Source organism: Rhopilema esculentum, chromosome 16, assembly GCF_057945365.1.
Source record: "Rhopilema esculentum isolate cy_ngs chromosome 16, ASM5794536v1, whole genome shotgun sequence".
Classification (NCBI taxonomy): Eukaryota; Metazoa; Cnidaria; class Scyphozoa; order Rhizostomeae; family Rhizostomatidae; genus Rhopilema; species Rhopilema esculentum.
In genome coordinates, this window is record NC_142830.1 from 14,404,890 (window position 1) to 14,429,693 (window position 24,804).

The window sequence follows — 24,804 nt, forward strand, 5'->3', positions numbered from 1 at the left end:
CTCGTAATACGGTGTAAAGTGTAAAAGATTCTTGTAATTTCAACCATAAAGAAGTAAAGGATACTCTAATCTTCTAATTAAAACGTTTCAAAGAGCAAAGAACAACAAATTAGGACAAATATTTTAACACAATTTTCAGAGACGTCAAAATTGATATAAATTAAGTTGAATAATGATATTTTCATTTCTGAAACAAAAGTATAATATCAAAAAATGATTCAAATGTCAAAAATGTTCTGACTAGCGTACGCAATACTCTTATCGATATAGACTGGTAATTTAATTAATTTAATGAAGAGATTTTTGCGATTTCAAAGAGATAAGAAAAATATTTAATAGAGTACTTAAGATGCCACGTCATTACAGAATTGAATACTACAGTTGCAGGAGAAGAATTGAATTTACATCTGTTTCCCAAAATATCTGTGCAAACATTATTAATTACAAATGCAACATTGCCTACTCGTAGCTCACTCAAAAACGTTTCACTCTAGCTTGAATAAAAAAACCATATGCATAATAATTTTCTAAGTTTAATATAGAAATTTTGCTTCAAACTGCTTCTTTCTCAACAAAATTGAAAAGAGGTTGACCTGAGTAAAAGGAAATGTTCTTGAAGAAAGCTTCCGGCTCTTGTAAACGAAATCTTTTTAGTTAGATGAAGCAAAATCTGATATCACAATAAAAGCAGCAATATTATGTGATGTGAATATAAAGTAGAGGCGAAGGTAGACACAAAGTGAGTTTCCCTTACTTGTAAATGCTCATAAGAGATTCCACCTTCGTTAAAAACCTCTGAATCTGCAAAAAGCAAATGAAAATCAACTGAGATAAAGCAAAAATAGATTAAAGAAAAACATGGAACTTATAGTGATAAATATCGTTTCCTGGTAGTAGGTTTATACCATCACGCCGAAAGATGATATGTTGAATAGGAACTGGAAATTGAAAAGGTAAAATATACAAGGTAAAAGATGGTTTGAGGCCCTGGGTAGTAGAAGTCTGTTTTGTTGCTAATGAAGTTACGAAATCCAACACCTAAAAACGATAGGGCCAAGTCAAATTAACGTGTAAGTTTCGACTTTAAAAGAAGAAAATATTTTGCTATTTTTGTTGATAGAAAACGGTTACAATCAGAACGATAATGCCAAGGCTAGTCTCCTTTCTTCCAGTTTAAAATTGACATCTCCTTTAAATACTCATTTGATAGATTGTTCACTATATACCTTGATACATACCTGAGGAGGCATCCAGTGTAGATGCTGATCGCGTTATTTCTTTCAAGCCAGGAACAAGATCTAGATCCAGCAGCTCCTTAGAGCCTTCCAAAATCTAGGAAAATAAAATCAAAGAAGGATGGCATCATACCAAAAAAATGTATGTAATTACAACGATATTACAAAGCAAAATGTACAAGCCTCGGTTACAGTTCCCACGTAGCATATATACTAGCCTCGGCTTCAATTCTCACGTAGCATATATACCAGCCTCGGCTTCAATTATCAGGTAGCATAATTACCAGCCTCGGCTTCAATTCTCACGTAGTGTATTCATACTAACAAGCCTCGGCTCCCAATGTCAAGAAGCAGATACACTAGTCTTGGCTCTAGTGCACAAACGTGCACAAACTGGCTCCTGGATTTTTCATAATAATAAAAAAATAGCATTAAATTAGCGCTAAGATGGAAAAAGAGCTCACTTTCTTGATTTCATTTTTCAAGTCGGTCGAGTTGCTCTGAGGCGAAAAAAGTGACCTTTTAAATTGCTCTATAACTCTTCTCTGCGGATTTGGTGTCAGTGGTGGTGGAAGCTGAAATGAAAATATAAGCGTGATTTCTTTAAGAAGAAAAGGAGAAAAAAAAGAGTACAAGAGGATAATGCAAGAAAAAGCTTGGTTGATGGCAAAAAACTGGCCTTAGTTATTCAACTCGATACTATCTGTGAAATATCAGTGACAATGAAATACCGAACTTGAAAGAAAGAATGGTCAAATATATCTGCAATATAAACACTAAAGAATTGAAGTTGAGTTATTAAAAGGCTCTTCATTGAGCTGGTAAGTTAAAGTCAAAGTCACAGAGAGCACCTCTAAAGCTTGGATTTCACTATGAGTTTAAAGGTATCCCTATGCTCTGAGATGGATCAGAAATTATCTCAAAATGGAAACGCGTGTGAAAACAATTATCTCATGAAACTCCCGGTAACTCACGTTATCTCATGAGCTTGAAAACAATTTTTATATTTCAAACTTAAGCGTTTACTTGAGATAACATCTAATCAAAAGCGTGGGAAAGGAACATGTCCCCACAGGCAACCAATTTGCAGTGAGCGGTATGTTAGATATTGAAAAAAAACCTTCATATTTTTCCCATGAAAAAGAGATAACCGAAATAAAGAACAAAATGATATCACTTCTATACAGAATTAAAAACTATTTACAGAAGAAGTTAAACAATTTCCACTTTTATGTGATAAAGCATAAATAGGTTGCAAGATTTACGACGCAAATGAACGATTTTTGTACAAAAAAATCTCTGCTCAGATCTTTAATTCTATCGAATATTTATTTTGATTCTACGTCATCTTAGAGGAATAAGTGACCCACGTGGCACTTCTAAAATACCAGCAATATTTGCAAGGCTCAAATGAATGTAATCTTTGGTATTTCCACAATTACATTTATTTCAAGTGGATTGTTTATGAGCAGTTGAACCATACAAGCCAAAAAAGATTTAAACTAAGTGTGTTTTAATGTGGCTTTCTTTTGTTACCGGTCAGTTATCTGAACCATTTGAATAAAATGCAAGATAAAAACCGATGATGCCCGTGAGAAAATCAACAATACAAAATTCGGCATTGAATCAAAAAATCAACATTGTTGAACTCTGCTCAAGAAGAACTGAATGATGTATTTTGAGATCTGTGTCTGGAAACCCCTTTTTGCCAGACTGCCTTTACTAGATGAGCTTGTTGGCAATGTAGAGTTCTATGAAAGATATTTCATAAAAGCTCATTATGAAATGAGAAGACTGAGACTGTAAATTCGAATATAGCAAAAGAAGATACAACAGAACTATACAATATTTGTAAAAAATGTTTAACATACGTAAATAATGGCAAAACTATGGAAATATTAAGTTACCTGTGTGATGTATACGATTTTGTGCAATTGATTTAAAAACTGTAAAATAGGGTCGTTTATTTGACGAACTTTCCGTGGAGAAATGCTGAGTGTAGCAGTGGCAGAATCTACAAAAGAAATTAACAATCAGCTAGTCGTAGCAAATTTGATACCAAGTTATAAGCTTTTTTTCATTAAGGTTTCATAGCCCAGTGTCTTCCCATAAGACTTGTTACCTCTTCCATCTTCCTCAAAAGTATGACGTATCCAAAACTCTTACATAAGGAAATGAAAGTATGCATGCATATGGGTTTGTCGAACTTGAAATCGACACACAGAAAACTAAGTTAGGCCCCATCCACACAAGTATACGGAAATTTTTGAACTCGCAAACGTCTTTGTAGATTTAAATCATTTTGCCTCCATGCATTGGGTTGTCAAATCGAATTCGGCCATCCAAACGCACCCAACTTCACTGTAGTTTCACATCTTCTTTCTGAATATTTCATTTAGAGCATGCGTAGTCAAGTATACTACTCAATTTTACGTCATCGGATTAAATTCATTCGAATACGAGGGTCCACATCAAAAAAAACTTTTCTCATTTTTAGTAAGTTAAAAAACTTCTAGACGAGAGAGCGAATTCAAAAAGTCGAAGATGCAAGGGCCTATTCTTCGAATGCGTATGGACACGAGCCTAGAAAAATTTGCGGATTCAAAATATCCGTTTACAAGTTGACCTTGTTGGGTTGATTTTCACCATGATACCAGTGCAAGCAAATACGAAAAATCCCTGTGATTACTAGCAAAGATAAGGTCATTTAACACAGTTAATCAGAGCTTAGAATATCAAATGGACAAACTTGGTCTCCACAAACTGTTTGCAGCGCCTCCCAATCTCTGATGCGATTCAATTGATGAGCTGCAAAGAATAAAATTAAACAAACTGAAATCAAGGCGACCTTTAGGTGTGCGTGTGTATGTTAATGTAAACAATTTATAAACTTAGATAATCGCCTTAAGAACTCGCAAAATAAATACAATACGCTAATGGTTGTTTACACGTTATAAAGATACTTCATACAGCTTTCCGAAGGGAAAAAAAACTTGCGCATTTAAAATTTGAGATTTGCATGAGAACTGCGGCGCTCGTACGGCGGCGGCGCTCACTCGAGTAAATACGGTACGCGCGGTAATAGAGTTTAGGCATTACCAGCTCTGTGTTCGCTTCACTGACTCGGCACCAGCATTCTTCTTGTCGTCTCCTTGCAGCCTCTGGCCGTGATCAAGCGGCAACAGTCGCCTTGCTACCTTTCTTCCAGCACCAGGAGGCTTTGGTTTCACAAAAACGTCATCTTTCTCTAAACAGTCATCTTTATTCAAAATATCCCCCGTCTTTTTCCTTATCGGTAACGGGCTCAGTTCTCTAGAATTCCGACGAAGTGACCCAAATTTTCCGCCCCCCGGTTTAGCCCATTCCCCCTCGGGATTTCTCTGGTCCGTCTCGCTACTTCCCAGAATTTCTGACCCAAACCTCGCATCTATTGCCGATGATTTCGAGTTTGGTTCGACTGGAAACAATTTAAAGTATTTTTCATCCAGTTCATCATTATCGAAGTCGCTGTCCTGTTTGCTTGAATTCAGCGAAGCCGGGCCGCCACTGTTTGAAGATAAAGACGACATTTTGTCTGTCATTTCTTGCTGTGCCAGGAACAACCGGTGGAAGTTCTGCATGTTACGATGCGCTTCAAAGTAGTGCCTAAAACAGAAAATTGCCTTCTAATTTCCAAATAAGTAAGTGAAGAATAAAAACTACAAAAATTTCACCCTTGACAAAAACGGAAATTTGATGGGAAACAACGATACACAAAGTTACTGCTCATGACACGGAAAGTCTAAATAATTCTTAACCATCATTACATGTGAACTGTGATCATGTGTTACATTGTTATTACACTGAAAATATACATCATAAAAATCAAATAAAAAACCAATTTCAAAACCAAAACAAATAATTAAAAGTTTCTGTTTTTCAAAGAAATGCCCGTACCGTTGTGTTCGTTTTCTTTCCTTTTCCAGCTTCTTCTCCAGTGTAGTGGTATGAAGCTTCAATTTGTCAACAAGGCCAATTAATACGTCACTTATTATACCCGCAACCTGGATAAATCGTATATCTTTAAAAATTTAGGGAACAATTAAAGCAATTTAAAGCTTTGAATAATATCAATCTTGAAACCCTAAGGATTTCGGCAATATGTAGGAAAATGTTTCGACATACTCAAAATTGCCCTATTTGAAATTATCTAAGTTTGAAATTGAAATGAAATTGCAGAGAAAAACTTAGAGAACTTTATTTATAAATTTTTTTCGCTTGCTGAAAACTATCTCTTCTCTAGCAGTCAAAACCTTTTTAATCAACGCGCTTCTGATATTAAATGTGTAGTCATTGGAGTGTGCGTAAGGCGGAAGATAAAATGCCAAGTGTTGATTTGATCATTTGCAAATTTATGGTTGAATTAAGGTAAAAGAATCTAGATTTCTTACCCCAGTAATGTCAGGTCTTCTTTCTGGTTCTGCAGTTAAGCAGCTGCAAGAGAATGAGGCACATAATGTGAACAATTGAGGATAGCACGGAGAACCGAAAACATAGAACACTAGAGTAGTACACTAGGGTACCTTCGTCCGACAATTCTCAGAATATAAAGGTCTGGCAATGTCCGAAGAAGATAAGAAGAAACATATATCCGGATGCGAATGAAATGTTAAGTGAAAGGGAGAACTGCGTATTTGATTGGTTCCTTGTTTTGACCAATCCGTACAAAAGATACAGAAATAAGAGGCAAATAAGGAGAGAAGAAAAAAAGACAAAAGTGGTCATGAGAACTGTTTTGATTTATGAATGCAAATCCGAGCGCGAAAAATTTACGTTTGTTTTTATGTTCATTGAAAATGCATGTCTTGCTGAGATAAATTGGGTAGACAAGAAGAAATTTTCAGAGGCTAGAAAAGTCTTTATTCTCGCTAGATGGCATGCATAGATTTGTTTTCTTTAAACCAAGCTGAAGTAAGACTTTATGTTACCTTTTTATAGTTTTCTCAACCTTTTCTGAATAAAAATCATCCGGCAATGGGTCATATTCAGCATTAACAATCTGCAAATAAAACCAAATTAGCAATAATAAAATATTCATAAAAGATAATCTGAAGCAGTTGGCCTATTTCGCTGATTCCAACACAGCACATATATAGCGAACAAGCAATTCTGAGCTTCCTTGATTTTGAGTTTCTTTCAAAATTTACATTTCATTTCACAGACAGGCACTTTCCAAATTGGCTGTTGGCAAATATTCAGTGAAATGCCAAACTTCAAATCGAGATTGGAAATGTTAGAGAAGTTTGATTATGAAGAATTTCTAGATAATTTTCACTACTGGCTTTTTAAAGGCTTTTAAATCTAAAGATGAAGGCCTCTTAAAACCCAATCATTTATTTAACTAAAAGGTTAACGTCCTTGACAAATTAGCGAGATCAAATTAAAAGTTTACAATATCATAGACAATTGCTAAAAAGCTCCTCTCAACTTGTCTTGTTTGATTTCGTTAGACTTTTAAATTTTAAGTGATACAAACTTATCAAATGATTGCAAAGGTTTTATGATTATAGCCAAGACAGACATGAATGTATTTCAAATTTACTCATTGTTACATCACAATTTGAAATTGCTACAGTTTTTCAAAAGACTTAACTCGAGGCTGATGAATATCCTCGATGTTTCAGGAATGCATTCAGAAGATGCGACTAAGTGTTATTAATCTTCCGTATGGTTTGAATGGAGAATGGTTTACAATGAACTTTGTTTCATTTTGGTGATGGCTTAGTTACACAACCTTTAAACCTTTAAGAAAAACCTTTTTTGAAAAGAAAAACCTCTGTCATTTTTGACAGGCAAACTATATCCTATGATAATACAGTTAGCAAATAAACTATTCTATGTTTGCTACGGCGCTATTCATCTAAATGAAAGGGGAGCATTTTAAGCAGTAAGTCACGATTTGAGCATTAAAAAAATTCTTGACTAAACTTGGTTAACCACAGCTCCTCGATCGCCAGCAAGTCTCCTTTACAGAATTCCTGGATTGCAATACATAAATAGGACGCCCGTTGCGTGCAACCTCTGGAATCCATTTTTGTCACAAGACTAAATGGTACTTGACCAATGGCACCGGAATACCTTTTTTGGGGGGGATTCAATGCACAAGGTAGAAAATAACTTTAAGATAGCAAAATTATACTAGCATCATTTCTTATCTATAGTAACATATTAGTTCCATCTTTTTGATGAAATGTGAGTGGAACGTTTGACCAGCTTTTCAATATAGAATGGCCTTGAGATATCTGGTTAATTAGACATAACAATCATGGCGCCCAATGATTGCGTCCAATGGCGGCGCCAGCCACTAAGCTCTGGGGGGGTCAAACCAAAAAAATTTAAGCCACGCCTTTTTAACCACCAGAAAACGCCCTTTTACCAACAGGGAACGCCAATTTCATCCAAAGGGAACGTCTATGACAAACTTTTGTTTGAAAATTAGCAGTTTGAAAATCATAGGATTACATCACAAAAAGTACGGTGTCAAAATATTACCCCTCCCCCAACATTTTCTCATCGATTTTAGACGAAATACAAAATCGATTCTGCTGAGAACTGGGGGGGACGTGTCCCCCCAGTCCCCCCCCCCCCCGTGGCGCCGCTACTGATTGCGTCAGTTCTCGTCAAATTTAGACGAACTACGAGGATACTATTTGTAAACATTAGTGAGGCGACTGCCCAGTCCCCTTGCCTACCCTTCCCGGCTCCATTGTACGAGACCCAAAACTCATAAATTAAAATCTACCCATTACCCATGCTGCATGGTTATGCTAGAAAAGGCAAATAATATGTTACTGGAAATAGCATTTAAAATTTGAACTAGGGTCAAATAAAGAAAAAAAATTCCATAAATACCTTTGTTGCCAATGTGAGCATATTTGAGGAGAAGAAGGGTGGTTGGAGAGTTGACATTTGGTACAAAATACACCCCACGGCCCAGATGTCAGCCTTCTCACCATAAGGATGGTTCTGGATGATCTCTGGGCTGCAACAGATAATATCATATTTGATTTTCTAGCAGATTATTTCAATTGTAAGTTTGCACAGAAAAAAGCATCAAGTAAATTGGTATGAACTTTGGAACTTTGGTAATCGATAAAACAACATCTAACTTAAAATGTTTCTGCTTCAAAAGAAAATGATACCCCGGGGCTGTCCCTATGTCTAGAACTTCATCCCCTTGGATTGCATCAACGCAACGGACAGCTCTCTATAAATGGCAGTACCCCTGGTCTCGTTTTGGATTCTTGATTGGAGGTCTCACTATGAAATCATTCAGTAAAGGGTACGGTAAACTAAGTGTCGTGAAACAGGAAGATAAATTCCAAAACATACCAGGAATACAATATTGTTCCAACTACGGACGTCATTTTGCTGGTGTCTGGCTGTTTTTGTCGTGACAATCCAAAATCAGCTGAAAAATTAAAACACTTCGATAACAGTTGAGAATAAACACTACCCCACCAGCCGGGGGTAATTTAAAGGAAAGACAAACTTTCAATTGGCAGTGCTTTTCATTATGCAGTCGGGGTCGCACGTATTTAAAAAATCCCCAAAGGAATAGCAAAAATATACAGAAACGTGTACTGGGAATAAATGATAAAAAGATAAGAACAATGGCTGTTGTTCATTTCATGAAACCATTTCAGAAACATTACAAACAATATTGTTAAAGCATTTGTCACATTTTTTGCTCATTTAATAAAACTCATCCTTGCTATTCATGTTCAAACAGCCCCTTCAACATTACAATTGGAAAGAGCCTGTGAAGAGTTTTTTGGCGAAGTAGGCCAATCAAACACAAGCACAAGAACGGTATAGTTGACCATCTGTGCCGCGTGCCTAAAGAAAAAGGCGAGCCCTAACAAAATGTTTCTTTGCTGTCAATCCTTGTATTGTCGACAGCACTAGAAGAGCCCTTCCACCTATTCAAAAGGATTGCGTTCCTACCATAGTATATGTACCAATCAAAAAAGTTCCGTTGTTAATAAATTTGCGTGCCAGTGTGATTCTGGCTACGTAGGACGCACAACCCAAAGATTGGGGGATAGGATAAAACAACATGTTCCTTCCAACATAAAGAAACAAAACTGCCCCTCAAAGAGAACAGCCTCCTCGATCTTGTAGGTCTAGAAACACTGTTGAAACAAGTGATTCTGCCATCGGTCAACATTTTTTAGATTTGTGCAAAACTCTATAATGAAGTTATGCTACAGATAATTTTCAGAGTCTGATTGTCCTTCCATCTAGCAGTTTTGGAATCGATCTACATACAAACGAAAAAGCCGCCATTGTGTAGACAGAAGGAGTTCGTTTTATCCGCATCAAAATTAGTTCAGATAGGTGTCGCGTTTACACTAGACCCGCGTTATCCGCACGAATTTGAGAGTGACTACCCGAACAAAATTAGTTCACCTAGGAAAGTGTATTAAATTAGTGCGGTAACTATGTGGTACAGTGTAAACGCTTTTATCCGGATAAATTTTATCCACATCGTATCTTGCTCGCAAGCGATTGGCTACTTCATCCAATTCAGTTTTCACTGTCTCCCAATCAAGACCTTTCGCAATTTTGGCTGCCTTGTTGTCGATGAATACTCGTGTTAAAAGTGCAGTATCTTGCCAGTCCACGTAAAATTGGCATCCTTATCAGCTTTCCCTACTTTTGTTGCTAGTTCAGTGTCATTTTGTTTCAAGAACAAACTATTAAAACAAACTAGGCCTAATTCGTATTGACAATATCTTTGGATTTGGTCTAATCAGCATTGCTGGAGGGCTACACTCCTTAAACATTTGAAATGAAATGAAATGAAATGAAATGAATGAAAAGAGAAGCAGATGATTCAGAAGAGAGAATGAAGTCTTTTTACGTTGGCGGGAATTTTGTTACTATTTTGTTACCCAGGGAAGACTGCATTTTGGGCGTTCTGTGCATGATTTAGGTCATGTGACTGCAGTTATCCGGCACAGTATAAACGGGAGGGCAAAGTGGACAAAATTTGTGCGGCACAGTATAAACGCAAATTCCTCCGAACAAGTTTTACTCCGATAGTATATAAAATTGGACAAGAAATTGAAAATAGTGAAACCAGCTTTGTTTTGTAAAATTGATCAATGAGTTGAGTGATAACTTTGATAAGTGATAAAAATAACGACATAAATTGTTTTTCTTGAAATCGATAAACAGCCCCTATGGGGGCTTATTCGACTTTGCAGGCTTATTTCAGCAAAAATTTTTGGTTAGGGGCATATTCGAATGGGGGGGTTATTTTAAGATGGGGCTTTATCGAGGACTTATGGTAATAGTTTTTCAAGCTACAAATGTTTGTAATAGATAGTAAACAGGACATACTTATTGTAACTTTGTCACTTTCGCCAAGCATAATGTTATTTGGAGTAAGGTCTCTGTGAATGATACGCTTTTCCTTGTGGATGTAGCGCAAACCAAGAACAATTTGAGTGAATATATTCCAAATTCTATCTTCAGAGAAACGTTCTCCTTTTTCCTTCAAAGAATTGAAGTGCTCCCCTAGTGGAGCTCCGTCGATCAACTCCATAATTATGTACAACTTGTCATCTGTTTGAAAATGAAAAGATATAAGGTAGCTGAATTTAGCATCAACTGTAGATATTTCTTGAGTAAATACTGGTAAAAATATCTAATTTTCTACAAAATTTTACAAAGTTTAATTTTTTCTTCCAGAACGCATTCAGCCTGAAAATCTGCTAAAAATATTTTTATGAATTGAAAGCCATCAATTACAGTTTATTCATCCGACACAGATATTCACAGAATACCGACGAAATTTCAACTTAATCAAGTAAAAACACGCAGTGGGAAAAAACACAACATTCCATACTAAAAGCTCAAAATAAAAAAATGTATTCAGTAAACTTGCCTTCCTTGAAAGCTTTGTAGTATCTCACAACATTTGGATGTCTTAGCTGGACAAAAGAGAAACATGTAAACTTCACTGCACCGATTTAACAGTCAAAAATTTCTAAAAAAACTGTGTATGGAAAACAAACAATACAAACAGGCGAGGTGAAATTTTAAATATCTTTGATCTATTTAACTTTAGGTTGTGCGTGCATCAATCCCCCAGTAGTCGTGTCTAAAGTCGAAGAGAAAATGTTGGGGAAGAGGGGTGGGAGGTTAACATTTTTTTAAAGTATCTTTTATGATGTAATTTTATGATCTTGAAATTGCCTTTTCGTAAAAAAAATTAGTTAAAGCTTTCTATATTGACAAAATAGCATTTCTTTTGGAAAAAAAACATTTTCTTTCAATGGCATGGCCTAAATTTCTTATTTCCCCATGGCCTAGCGGGTGGCGCTACCACCGCTACTTACATCGAAAAAGAACAAAGGTATCCTGAAAAATTCAATGCATTGCGACTGCAATCGTTGATTAGAAGACCATGCGAAAGCATCAAATACACAAAGGCCTCATATTTATCTCTCAGGTTAATGCTACAAGAAAACAGACCAACGGATATGTATTTACCTGCTCTTTTACGATGACACATTCGTTCAAAATTTCGCCTACACTCTTTTCGCGTTCCTTGTTTGTTTTGCCAAAAGCTGGACTGACAGTTGATATCTTAAAAGCAAAAAAAGACTTCCTTAAGACTAAAATCAGCAGAAAATTTAACTAAAATATCAAAGTCTTTGTACTTGATTGACTAAATCAGAACTAAGGCAGTTCTTTATTTAACTCTTTAAACACCTAATGTTTGCGTTGTCAATTGTGTACAAGAGTATTTAAAATAAAAAAATGCACCGAAATTGGTTTGCTTTGACATTGAACGACAACTTATTTTTAAAAAAAAAATTTTTTTGAGATAAAATGTAAACAAAACTAGTATCTGCAAGAAATCGTAGAGAAAAATATGAATAAAATAAATCACCTCTTTTAGAGCAAGAAAGGTTTGGTTTCCTTGCTTCTTCACCTAAAGATTGATACAAAACTATATCAGTAACAAAGAAATACTTAAAATGCGAAATTGTTTTAAAAATAAATAAATAATTCTGTAGGTGCTATCATTGCCAAATGATCTTAAATCATAAACAACTTCCATGTTGATAGAATATTAAATCATTTTAATGTTACTAATCTAGCATCCGGCCACTGGATAATAGGATTTATGAAATACAATAACGAACATTTTTTGTGGCAATATTATCAAAATCATATTAAAGTACCATCTATAGATTTATGTAAAAAATACACCTGAAAATTAAATAAAATTACTAAAAACAGGCTGAACTTTCCCAGAAAACTTGTACCAACGAAATGGTCAAGAGTATAAACTCTAAAAGTAGTATAAAAATATTATTAAAAAGAATTTCAAAAAAAGCAAGTAAAATTGAATCAAAGTTATGAAAGAGCTTGCCTTATAAACGCTTCCGAATGCACCGCTTCCTAAATGCTCAAAAACGGCATACTGTCTGATAAAAGTGGTCGCAGCTCTGTTTTGATTGATACCATCAAATTTCTCCCTCACTTCTTCCAGATCTGATTCCTAGCAAATAAATTCTGATGGTAACCATAGCCGAAAAGTATGATGATGGAGAAAGGCGAAATCAATGAAACAAAATTTTAACTTCAAACTCCTAGTATTTAGCAAATGATTGTCAGCCTGCAAGTGTCAGTTCGATAAATTTAGTTTATTCTTCATAGTATTTATAATCAATTTATATAATTTATGGCTCCCTTTAAGGGTAATTCTATCTGTTAAAGCAGAAAAAGATCCTCTTGAAAGTGAGAAAAAACCTCGAATTTCAATAAAGTCTATTTTTCTCAAGTTCATCTTTGCTTCATCTGAAGTTCTAGTGGCAATTTATTTTCAATATTGAAAGAGAAATTGTACAATATTGATCAAATTTTCTAATACACGCTTAATTATCTTGTTACACATATTATACTCATGCCCGAATATTCAACAAACAAATCACATCAAACATGTTTACCATTTAGATGAAGTATTGTAAATAAAGAAAATTGACAAAGAGTCTTCAGAAAAGATTGTGAGCCAGCACAGAAGTGAACTCACGGGTAGGCTGTTGAAATTCTCTACAATCGATGTATATGCATCTAAATCTCTTTTGTAGTGTCCTACGTCGATGAATGACTCGAATAAAATTGGTGGGAGCAGTCTAGAATAACAAAGGAACGAGTAATTTTAGTTTCTAAAAACTCAATGTTAAATATAAATGTCCTCGAAAAGAGCATTTTGTAATTAGGTAGTTCTCTTAGTTATCAACGGCAAAACATAGGATCATTATCTTTCAAATACTTAAGTAGGCATGTCTCTAAGGACCCAACTTTTAGAAATAGCAGATATGTTGAGTTTTTTTATTTCCTTGGATTATCGTCTAAAAACCTCGGAGTACTCAGTTAACCAACACTAAAGATAAAGTTTTCGTTACTGACAGCCTCATGGGAGATCGAAATGAGGGTCACGCTCGCATACCAATTCCTCTGAGAGGATAGAGAACTAAAATCTGAATACACTTGGGAGGCAACAGATTTGAAAGTTTGCAATTTCTTCAGATGAATAAAATCAAATTATTATTCTGATTAACTGTTGGTGGATCAGATGTGTATTGTCTTTTGGAAAATATTTTACTTACTTGAAAAAGCAATCTGAATAGAAATAGAAAACCTTTTAGCTTAAATAACCAGGAATTTAAAGAATCCTGTCAACTACAACCGATCAAAATAGTAAATCAGCGGTTAAAATTCGAGTGATAGCAGAAAAAATTTTAAACTTTATCACCATACTTTTCGGCCAGATGCAATTGTTCAAACTATTTGTGCCTGTGTTTTAAATTTTACGGAGAAATGAAGCTTGAAAATCGTTCCGGGGGAAACTTTATCCCCGCCCCCTTTCGCCAATCACGGTCAAATCCCTTGCAAAATATATAAATTGGTAAATTGGGTATGAAAATCAATATCGGGAGCAATATTATCAATTACATAATTAAAACTTCCAAGTAAACTAAAATTCTTGCTTTCAATCCGAATCTGGGGTCAAATATTTTGTACCAAAAAATTGAAGACATTTTCAAAACGAGGCTGTAAGATGAATTTGGTGTATTAAAGTGTCTTCCAGAAGAGCAACATCAGTTTAGTTTTTTTCAAATGGACATTGCAAGTTAAGAAAATTCAAAAAAATTGCAACATATTATAAGAAGAAACGTCGAGTTCATAATCGGTTGAAATGAAGAAATAGGGGGCAAAGACATAAATGAAGAAATGTCATCGACAGAGTTTGAAAAAATAAAATGGGGTTAAAAGATGTTTCAGTACCTTTTGAACAACTGTCTGTTCCGCTCCATACTGAACAAAAACCTAGACATAAAATGTTTGTGTTTAATTAAAATGCAACGACATCAAACATCAAAATTTCCAATGACTTCTAAAATCGCTAATAGATGCATATTCCCAGCTTATCGAGCGAAAATGTTAATGTCACCTTAATAGCTTGAATATTCGCTGGAACAACTGCAGTGCTCCTCAAATATATATGTGTATTTCCATGGAACCCATGTTTAAATATTAGTGTCACATAAACAATGCAACTTTTGGATTCATTTTTTACATCGTCACTTTTAGTTTGTAACCTAATGCCGAAAGCTTGGGTAATAAAAAAATAAATTTTCACATTTAACAAGCAAATTACACTCGACATTCATATCTCAATTTGAATCTGCCAATACATTCTCAACATTATTCAATCTATTTCAACATCAACAGATTTTCATTCAAAGAAAAATTGTTTTTCATAAGAAAACTGTTCATTTATTTCCTCATCTTATTTTGCAGACAGTACACAGACAATCGACGCTTGATTATGAAAAAGGCAGGAAATGACTGATTCCAAAACACATGCATTTTGATATTTGACTGAGAATATCTCAATATCAAAATTTTGATACAGATTGAATGCAATTCAATCCTCTAGGGACGGAATTCCATGCTTAGGACTTACCTCAAAGCTCGAAAGGCATTTTTCTGCAAGAAAATAAAATCATGTAAACAATCTTAACTAAAATTACGGAAATGTTTTATTTACAGTGAATAATTTCGAAAAACTTTACCCTGCAGTTCAAGCAAGATTTCGGATCAGCAACTTACAAGGCAAAACATTGAAATAATTCCCGGTCACGATGTTATTGGAAATACTTATTGCCTGTCATTTGAAAAAAAAATTTTACATTAAAAATATTCAGAAATTAGCCACAGAAAACCAATGAAAAGATTATGCTTTCGAGTTGATGGGTTGAAAACCACTTTATACAATCAAGATTTTTGGTTGACACTAGGGCTGATAAAATTAGACAGAGGATACTCAAAGAAATGATTTCGATAGATGAATACACATTAAATCATAATATAGATGGGATTTTCGTCTATTATATCAGATTTTATGTTCAAATAAAACTAGGTTACCAGCTCACCTGCAAATTTGCAGCAGCTATGGAGTCCTCGGCAGTTTTTGTGTGAATCGGAAAGATCATTTTGCCCAAGAGATGGACTCCGTTTGCCTAAAAGTTTCCAAAAAAACTTTCAATACAGAAGCTGGGTTGTTTAACGAGAAAAACTTAATGAATAAAGCGTAAAAATATATTTGCCTCATAGACAAAACTGAATATCACTTAAGAAAGAAGGGTGGCATGCTTTTTAAAATTGGAACAGCTCTTTTCAATAATAATCCATTGTTTTTTAAAATTCTTAGTAATTTCATAAGAACACCAACAGTTCTTTTGCAATTTCTCGGGAAGACAATGTTATGAAAATCTTAAAAAGTGGTAAGCACTAGGGATCTGGACGAAAAACAAACTTGTTTTATATAAAACAAACAGGAAACTCAAATATTTCGGATGCAATCCCAAATTCAGTTTCTTTTATGTGGATACATACTTCAACTGTCAAATTAATTAATTGAATTGCAAGAAGGATCATAAAAGATTAAATTATTTTATAAGATTGCAGGAAAGAACAAATAATACTTAGGGTGATGCAAACCGTTAAATGTCATTTTGCTAAGACTAAAAACAATAAAAATGTATGTTTTTGACTGCAATAGAACTCTCTGATGAATTCCTTTCAAAGAGGTCTGCATCACAGCTCAAGTCGGTACCGACCACAGCTCGTCCCATTCTTGTCACAATTACATGGGGATTTAGATTCAGGGCATAATTTAAAAGCTAGCATACATTAGCCAGGGGCCAAAATCACTCAAGACCAAAACTTCTATTGTATGAAATAAACAAAATAGTGGTAAAATTATCAATAAAGAGACCGTTTGAGCAACAATATTAGTTATATGCTAGTATAATTTGACGCTTACTGCAACGATATGTTGTGCATTTGAGTCGTTCAGCACCAGTTCAGTAATTGCTGCACAAACAGCTAAAAAAAGAAGGGTGATGAGAATCAAAGCAAATAAGACGACTTGAAGTTCACTTCAATTAAATTTAACTAGATTCGTCTGTGCATTCACTGGCAAAATGCTTTCTGATTCATTCATACTCTGTTGGAAAAGCCACCCGTAGAAATTCAAAGGACTTAAACGACCCTCGTTAAGACAGTTGATGCGCATGCGCAATTCCCTAAATACATTATCATCACAGACCTTGATTCAGTTACTGAAAGACTTAGATGTTTATCTCATGCAACTCACGACAGGATATAACTAATATATATCCGTCGTCAAATGTGGAAATAGAAAGTATTTCTAAATACGTGGAAACATAATAATCCCTTTCTTTCGTAAAAATTTTCTAATCATATTCGACGAACACTCAATTCTGACATGCTTTATCTAGAAAAAGCAAGAAGCATGGGAAGAACAGATCTTAGATTATATACTGTCTCTTGAAATTTTTCTTGATTTTCTTTTTTTTTCTTAAGACTTTTGCTTACAAGATACAAAATACACAAGTCCTGTTGTCTACTTTCAAGCGTGTTTCGATAGCAACACGTTCAATTTTCACTGAGTTGACCGAGTAGTCGTGATATATCTAATTATAGAACGGAATTTAACAATTCTACAGAAATCTTGAAATATTTTAAGCAGAGGATAAGCACAATCATGATTTGAATTCATTAAAATCTTTGACAAACACTTTGTGCAGAGAGCAACTCTTCGTATTTGGAACACCAAACAAGATGATGAATAAAATCTGCCCTTAAACCTTTTGGATATACATCGGTGCTCAAGTTGTAGAACAAGAAACTGCGTGGATATTTCATTTCCGATGTACAATCTTGAGCACTCGAAAAAAGAGTTCACTATTTGGGACTAAATGCTTGGAATGACAACCCTACCACCACCAGGGAGCTCTCTACATTGCAACAATTTAAAACACCTCAAAGTATATTTGAGGAGCTGAATTAAACTAAAACACTACTCCCTCGAAGATCATCTTCACATTGGTTTTTTTAAATTGCATTGATATACTTTTCGTATGCTTGTGTATTTTAGTTTTGTTTTGGTGGGGAGATTGTTCGTGTATAAGCAACGTAAAGTAATAGCAAAATTTGTTTGGAAAATTTGTGCTTTCTCTAAGATGATAACAAGGTCTTAAAAGAAGAAATAAGTGGAGCAGCAAGGTGGAAAGCAATTAACATTTTTACACTTTTCAAGTCTATTCAAGTCTAAAGAAAAAAATATTGGTTCTGGATTATTAATTCTTACAAAATATCTTTTATCTCTTGAGAGGATAAACATTGAGTAATCAATGCAAATAAAATTTTAAGATCGTATTAAACAAATCGAAAAGCTCTGATTTATTTCGGGTTTAAAACCAAAAATTTTAAGGAATCAGAAATAATATATGAGAAACAAAATTTTCCAACGAGACAATACTTTGTAGATTGAAAATAATCTAACAATTTCAAGAGGATAAGGAAACAAAATGCTAGTTTGTGACATGCAAATGATGGATCGAATTGACTTGGACAGATTAAATGAACGTCTCGACACTTTAATAAATGACTGTCAAATTGAATGGAAAGAGGTGTCCTCCTTCATTTTACCAAAGTCTTTGATTTAACGAATGGAAAGGTTTAAAATACTTGGAAACACTATTAAACTAGCAAAACATGGAAGCTTGGCGTGATGGAGATTAACATTAAACCTTGATTTAAAAACCTATTAAAATTGCCCATTAACACATTATCATTGGTGCAAATAATGGGCCTATAAAGAACGCCGAAATTCCATTTGAAATTAAGACTTTGGAAGATAAATTGGTTCTTATGAAATTTTATGCCAACGATATAATGATAACGATGACAAGCAATAATGGGTCAAATGTACTGTTATTAATCTGACAAACTGGGCTTCAAATAATCTTGCTTAGTACAAAGTATTAAACCAAACCTGATTTTAAGAACAAGCGCTGTTCCAAAGAGGCATCTTCAGTCTAGAAGAAAATAGGAATAAAAAAAGATCAAAACTTGAGAATTTCCAGTTTCCTGTAATTCTTCAGCCATTGATAATTCACATCAACAAACGCTTCCCTTTTTTGAAACTTTCTAGGTAATTAATTGTTTCTAAAAGAAATGAGACAGTTATTATGTAAAGTAATTTACAAACAATTAAGACAAAATCATTATTAATTGGGGTATATAATTTCAAAAGAAAGTGAAATTCAATGTACCAGAGGCAAAACAGGTGTTCGCGTCAAGTCAGCACTCTTAAGATTTGATGTATTTCTGTCCATCACATAATTCTTTTCCCTTAAAGACATTGAAGTTAAGAAAAATACAAAATACATGAGAAAAAAGCAAAAAACTCGAAAATGAAAGACTTTCATGTTTCAATAAAACAATAAAAATTACTAGAAATTTCAACTGAAAAAGTAAGAAAAAGCAAACAGGGGACTTGCCAATTAATTTTAGCAGAAGATCCTGCTAAAATGCATGAACGACTTTTCATGGCCGAATCGTGTCTTTGAAATGTCATTTTACTAACAAGCTCAAGTAAGAGTTTTAATTTTATTTTACGTAAACATGCTTCCGAAACGAAGACAAACCAAAAATGCTGGTTTGCATCAGAGTTTCCTTGACTGTACCCTACAAAAAGAGGTTCACAGGCAACCAAGCTAGATGTGTTTTCACTTCAAAGCCTCAATTATTGGTCAGTTTACTGGTCAATTAAAACTTCGATACATAAGATCTAACGACTTACTGCAATAGAGAGAGAAGCAATGGAATTCCTCCAAGATGTCGAATTTCATCACGAGTATCTTGATCCGTAGACAGCTGCACTAAAATCCATACCTAGAATAAAACATTTGAATAGAAGATTTCTAAATAAAAGTATTTCTAAACAAAGAAGAAATAACTTGAAAGAAGAAAGTAAGCAAATTTAAAGTAACGACATTTCGAGCGTAGCCCGTGAAATGATTTAAAAGCTAGCTTTCTAGGTAATTAGTTTTTGTTTATTTGTAAATGTGCAACTTGTAAATAATCGTAATTCATAACTTTGACCTTTATAAGAACCGAGAGCATTTATAACTTTGAAATTGTTTCTCAATAAATCTCAGTGTGGCAGAGTGAACGTTTTATGGCAAGTGTGTTGCTGAGAAAGTATGAATGGAAAGGAGAATCATACCACGTTTAGAAGTAGCTTTATATTTTCAGAGTCCAGTAAACTGCAAATAAAGGCAGAAATATAATTTTAAAAATGCATTTGACAGAATGGAGACGATTCGTGTCCTTATAGGTAAAATTTTTATTTCACACTCAAACTTATAAATCATTCTTATTGTTTTTACCATAACTTTCCTTGCCTAAACAATTAACCTCAGAAGACTGGGTTCAGCAAAACAAAGGCTTTGAGTCTCAATGAGTTTTAATAATTTCCTGATTATTGAGTTGTAACAAACACGGAGAAACTAGGTCAATTACTTTTAGATACAGCAAAGCAGGTCTCTCTACTGCCTTGTTTATCACACAGATATCTGGAAATTAACTGAATAAACACGATTTTGAAAACAGTACATACTCTATTACCCCGGATACAGGTGCATGTGCAATTAACCGAAATTTAGGCCATTTTGAGTTTTGAGTAGAAAATTTGCACATTTCATAGCCCGTGTGCCATTGAGAGAAGCACTATGTGCTCTGAACTGGCAAATTTAAGGAAATAAGATTTAAAAAAGATACAAAAAAATAAAAAAAGAAAGAAATACGTGTAAAGAAATACGATATGCTCAATAAAGTTATTCATCAATTATTGCTAGTAGCTCTTTCAAACTTCCCTCATCGCCATTTTCGAAAATAAATGGCCAAACCACAAAAATATCGCATTGCCCATTACATCCTTTCGAAATTTGCTAACTTTGACACAGCCCTGTGCAGTTACTTGGGCGGTGCTTGTAAACGGGGTTATTGGGTCAGATTGATAAAAATTCTAGTGCAGTGCAAATTCTAGCGCAAGTTCACCTTTGAAAAACTAAGATAGATTTATATACCTCAAAAGTGCAGGAACCCCATCGAATACTTTTACTTGTTCTCTGACATGCACATCAGCACATAATGTTCTCAGCAGATTTATAGCCAGCCTTTTTTGTAAAAAAAACATTTATTGATTTATATGATATTTAAATTTCTAATTTGTTAACTCGTTAAAAATCACAATTTACAGAAAATGTCAATGATATGACTTTTTCACTAGCAATCTAATTTAAGGAGCAGAAGATGAAAAATCATGACCCTTAATCCAATCTCAAATCCTTGGAAGAGACAATCTTGACGAAACCAAATTCTTACTATTATCATACAATTTACAGAAGCCTAAGTATCAGCAAACTCTTGTAGAAAGTAACTTCTGATCTCTGAATTCTGAGAGAATCATGAAGAGCCAAATTCAAAACTATAACAACTTAGGGTGGAGTGCCTGTCAAAAGTCTTGGTACATTAAAGCAAATGCTTGAATATTTTAAACTGCATCCCACTCACCAGAACAATGTTGTTTTGTGCAGTGTTAAGAGGCTCGATCGGATCCATTTCAGATGCCAATCAAATTTAACTCTACATCCAATATTGTTTTGGCGAAGAGGAGTGGGATGTTGGCATTTTTACCAGAAACAGTTTGTTCTTTCAAAACACTTAAGCAATGGGCATTCCAATGACTTTCGGTAGAGATTGTAGCTAAACATGACAAATTTGCAGAGACTATGCGAAAAATTATCAGATCAAATATCACTTACTGTTTTGTAACGATGTCATAGTCCTGGACTATCCTGATTAGAACATCAACACAGTTTAACTCTCCAATAACAGCTCTTGGGCGTTCGCTAAAATATCAAATCGCAAAATTTGCTTACTCCGGATACACAATACAGCAAGTAAAATTACATCAATTAGATCAAAATAAGACAAGGGCTGATGCACTCAAATACCACTAGGCGCCGAAGAAGCACTTCAAATAGGGGAGATCCATTAGCACAGCCAATAATACCGATACAGTATTACTCTCAGCACACAATCCAATTCAAAACTTTTGTCCTCGGCTGTTATTCAATGTGCCTACTTCCATTCAGTATGCACGCAACAAGTTTGGGTTAGGCCATAAAAAGAAGGCAGAGGCTATCAAAAAACGATAACCGAAAAAATAATCCCGAAAAAAGTATCGCCTTCCAGTGATTTGGTATTGAAGTATAGAAGTAACGAATGACAACAAGTACCTTTGTCCCAATCCAATGAGAGCGTACAACGTCGAATGCAGAATAGAAACATCGGTGCAAGACAGCAGCATTATAAGAACCTGTTGAAAAGAAAAATGGCAATTGGATAAAATTGTTGCATTTGAAACTACAACAATTTAGCAAGTACAACAAGCTGTTATCAATATTGTTTTCCAAAAGACAAAAAACACAGATAAATCTTCTTATATCAAAATATCATATTTCATACTAAATGTAAAATTTTAATAGCATGTGAAAAATTAAATCTGATTTCGTGCTATGACAAAACTAGCGACAACAATCACAAAGTTGGAGACAAGCACAGCTATGAAGATCGTGTAAACAAAGACAACCAAAACTTCCAGGGCGAGCGATACAACAACAATAACGACGACAACAAAGAAGGCTAAAATGAAGATGACAACGAAAATAAAGGACACAATAACAAAGGCTTTTAATCCGTTTCGACAAATGAATCATCGACTTCCTGTAAGAAGCAAAGAACAAATGATTGACAAGATAACAAAGAAACAGATGAAGTACCTCATGTAATCCGCATGCAACGATCCAATCCCTGTGGTCAGAATCGGCGACAATTTTCTGGCATATGTCTGTTCGTATGGAAGAAACACGATTTAAATGAGGTTGTCCTCCATTCACAATTGTTAAAATGGATGCTCTGCCACTCAAAGCTTTTATTTCAAAGGTTTGACAATTATTTCATATAATCCTTTGGCAGTTTATTTTTAATTGCATACTCACTTGTCATTTCTTTCAAGATTCCAAGAGTGAATTCTCTTTCGCCATATTCAAGATATTGTTCTGATGTGGCTTTTAATTTCTGCAGAAAACAAAAGTTGGATCACAGTTGAAAAGGGATTAGAAACTGGTATATTCAGCCGATGAAAATGCTCATTCAGAAAAGGATTCATGATTGTCAACTAAGGGAATAAATTATGAGATTCATCAATTGAATGTTATTATATATGATATAAGGTTATCAAGTGACTTACATTAAAATGTCAATTCATTTCAAGTATATTTGTATACTACAGAAGAAGAATACTACATTAATACTGTAATACACAAGACCCGAGAAAAAGCATGTACTTAAAAGCATTACCTAATATAAAAAAGTTACCTGGGTAAAATGCTTGAGACCCTGCATCTCAATGAACGCTTTCTGAAACAGATTCACAACGCCATGAGCAACAAAGGTGATTTAAAAACTAAAGCAAACTCAAACAACAAGGAAATAACTTATTTCAAAAACTGCATAATTGTTAATTGCTTCAAAAATAACACGATCACTGCAACAATTACAAAGTAACAAAACTTTCAGTAGCGATGCGTCGTCAAAAAGTTAGCTCAAAATGATTCTGTGACCAATGCTCCTTCCATGATTGATTGTTATCTAATGTTTTTATACTCTGAGGACGAAAAATACTTTCAGAGTTTAGCAACAAGAATTGTTATATTCATTTCTGAAATATAAAGGATACCTGATACGACGGATCGCGGATAAATATCCGGAGACATGATAGGATCCGCAGAAGCTTGTCTTCTGAAGCTCGGTTATTCCATTCTCTGAAACAAAAAATTTCATTTCAGCAAAAACGAAAACTGTCAGACAGTTCGCAACGACTTCCCCTGGATAAAAAGCAAGTCTCCCTCAGATTTATAACCTTAAAACCCACTCTCAGCACCTCAATTTATTGTTAAAGCTGCTTGAATTGATGTTGTGATTACAACTGCAACATTGATTTGAGGGAATGGTAGGGGGATAAGGCTATTTTTGTTACAATTATTATCTTTAATTTTCGAAAGTACAACCTTACCTCGACAATTTTGTCCAAGACAATAACAAATCGCAAAAGTACCATTGACAGGTTTTTGAAGGTCTTGCATAAATTTAAAAATTTTTAAAATATTGAAATCTAACGGTAGCGATAACTAATCGTGATGGCAACTAACCATGGGAAACAGAAATTAACTGAAAAATCAGACTCCTGTCTTTCTGACAAGCCCGAGATCAAACACTGATAATTTGAAACCCCTATACCACAATCAAGATTTGTACTCTGAATTATGACTTGCAAGGAAATTTTTTTGTCGTCACTATCAAGAAGTGACTCAAGATTCTTCTAGAAAAATGCCTTGCCTATGAAAGTTGATTCATTAAAAATATGTGAGCCCGTAGATAAATGAAGATTACTGTTGACCGTTCTGTTATACAGTTCTAGATACTTAAAAAAATGTTGGAATTGCTAGATGATCGCATTAAGTAAGAGACCTAAAGTGCAACTTAAATTCGTCCTGTTCTATACATTATATTCCGCTAATTGGGCAAAGTGCATATACGTAAGCACAGCAAAACATTAAAGTGATTGTTATATAGACACCTTGAATCCTCAAATTAGTCCTCGAGTTATTCAAAGGAGGCTTGTGACGAAGGGGATCTTATAAAAATCACCTCCATGTTGCGATACAAATAGCTTGTTTTGTAGCTTTTCCATCAAACCAAAGCATGCATGAAAGCAAAATAAGATAATTTAATCTCAAAGGTTGATGTGTTCATTTTCTTCGATGATATCTTTATCACTTTCTCCTTGATTTTTCATTTTTCATTCACCACAGAACGTTTTATTAACACGGGGTGCAATGGTGTAACTTTCAGTTACATTAATACGCAAAAAGAGGCATTAATACGATAGGGCGGGGGCTAATTCTATGGTGGGGGATATTAACAATTTTTACTTCAATGTTTAAGGCTTTATGAGAAAGGGGGGCTTATACGAAATAAGGGGGCTTATACGAGAGAAGGG

At 34.5% G+C, this 24,804-nt stretch overlaps 1 protein-coding gene across 1 annotated transcript in view; it reads right to left on the minus strand.

Annotated features, from left to right (window-relative positions):
* LOC135682580 (serine/threonine-protein kinase Nek10) overlaps window positions 1-24,804 on the minus strand; it is a 32,066-nt gene that overhangs the window by 2,874 nt on the left and 4,388 nt on the right. Inside the window, exons 7-38 of the mRNA XM_065197540.2 lie at window positions 23,482-23,566; window positions 23,121-23,162; window positions 22,742-22,820; window positions 22,523-22,590; window positions 21,980-22,059; window positions 21,503-21,589; window positions 20,765-20,854; window positions 19,903-19,942; window positions 19,477-19,568; window positions 18,947-19,025; window positions 18,667-18,709; window positions 16,630-16,691; window positions 15,737-15,823; window positions 15,268-15,290; window positions 14,586-14,627; window positions 13,327-13,429; window positions 12,667-12,795; window positions 12,181-12,222; window positions 11,778-11,873; window positions 11,170-11,215; window positions 10,623-10,847; window positions 8,607-8,685; window positions 8,127-8,256; window positions 6,203-6,273; window positions 5,666-5,708; window positions 5,172-5,278; window positions 4,335-4,880; window positions 3,985-4,043; window positions 3,143-3,249; window positions 1,700-1,810; window positions 1,239-1,332; window positions 755-801 (exon numbers count right to left, since the gene is read on the minus strand). Coding sequence (XP_065053612.2) covers window positions 755-801; window positions 1,239-1,332; window positions 1,700-1,810; window positions 3,143-3,249; window positions 3,985-4,043; window positions 4,335-4,880; window positions 5,172-5,278; window positions 5,666-5,708; window positions 6,203-6,273; window positions 8,127-8,256; window positions 8,607-8,685; window positions 10,623-10,847; window positions 11,170-11,215; window positions 11,778-11,873; window positions 12,181-12,222; window positions 12,667-12,795; window positions 13,327-13,429; window positions 14,586-14,627; window positions 15,268-15,290; window positions 15,737-15,823; window positions 16,630-16,691; window positions 18,667-18,709; window positions 18,947-19,025; window positions 19,477-19,568; window positions 19,903-19,942; window positions 20,765-20,854; window positions 21,503-21,589; window positions 21,980-22,059; window positions 22,523-22,590; window positions 22,742-22,820; window positions 23,121-23,162; window positions 23,482-23,566 — 3,034 coding nt within the window. The remainder of the gene's footprint in view (window positions 1-754; window positions 802-1,238; window positions 1,333-1,699; window positions 1,811-3,142; window positions 3,250-3,984; window positions 4,044-4,334; window positions 4,881-5,171; window positions 5,279-5,665; window positions 5,709-6,202; window positions 6,274-8,126; window positions 8,257-8,606; window positions 8,686-10,622; window positions 10,848-11,169; window positions 11,216-11,777; window positions 11,874-12,180; window positions 12,223-12,666; window positions 12,796-13,326; window positions 13,430-14,585; window positions 14,628-15,267; window positions 15,291-15,736; window positions 15,824-16,629; window positions 16,692-18,666; window positions 18,710-18,946; window positions 19,026-19,476; window positions 19,569-19,902; window positions 19,943-20,764; window positions 20,855-21,502; window positions 21,590-21,979; window positions 22,060-22,522; window positions 22,591-22,741; window positions 22,821-23,120; window positions 23,163-23,481; window positions 23,567-24,804) is intronic.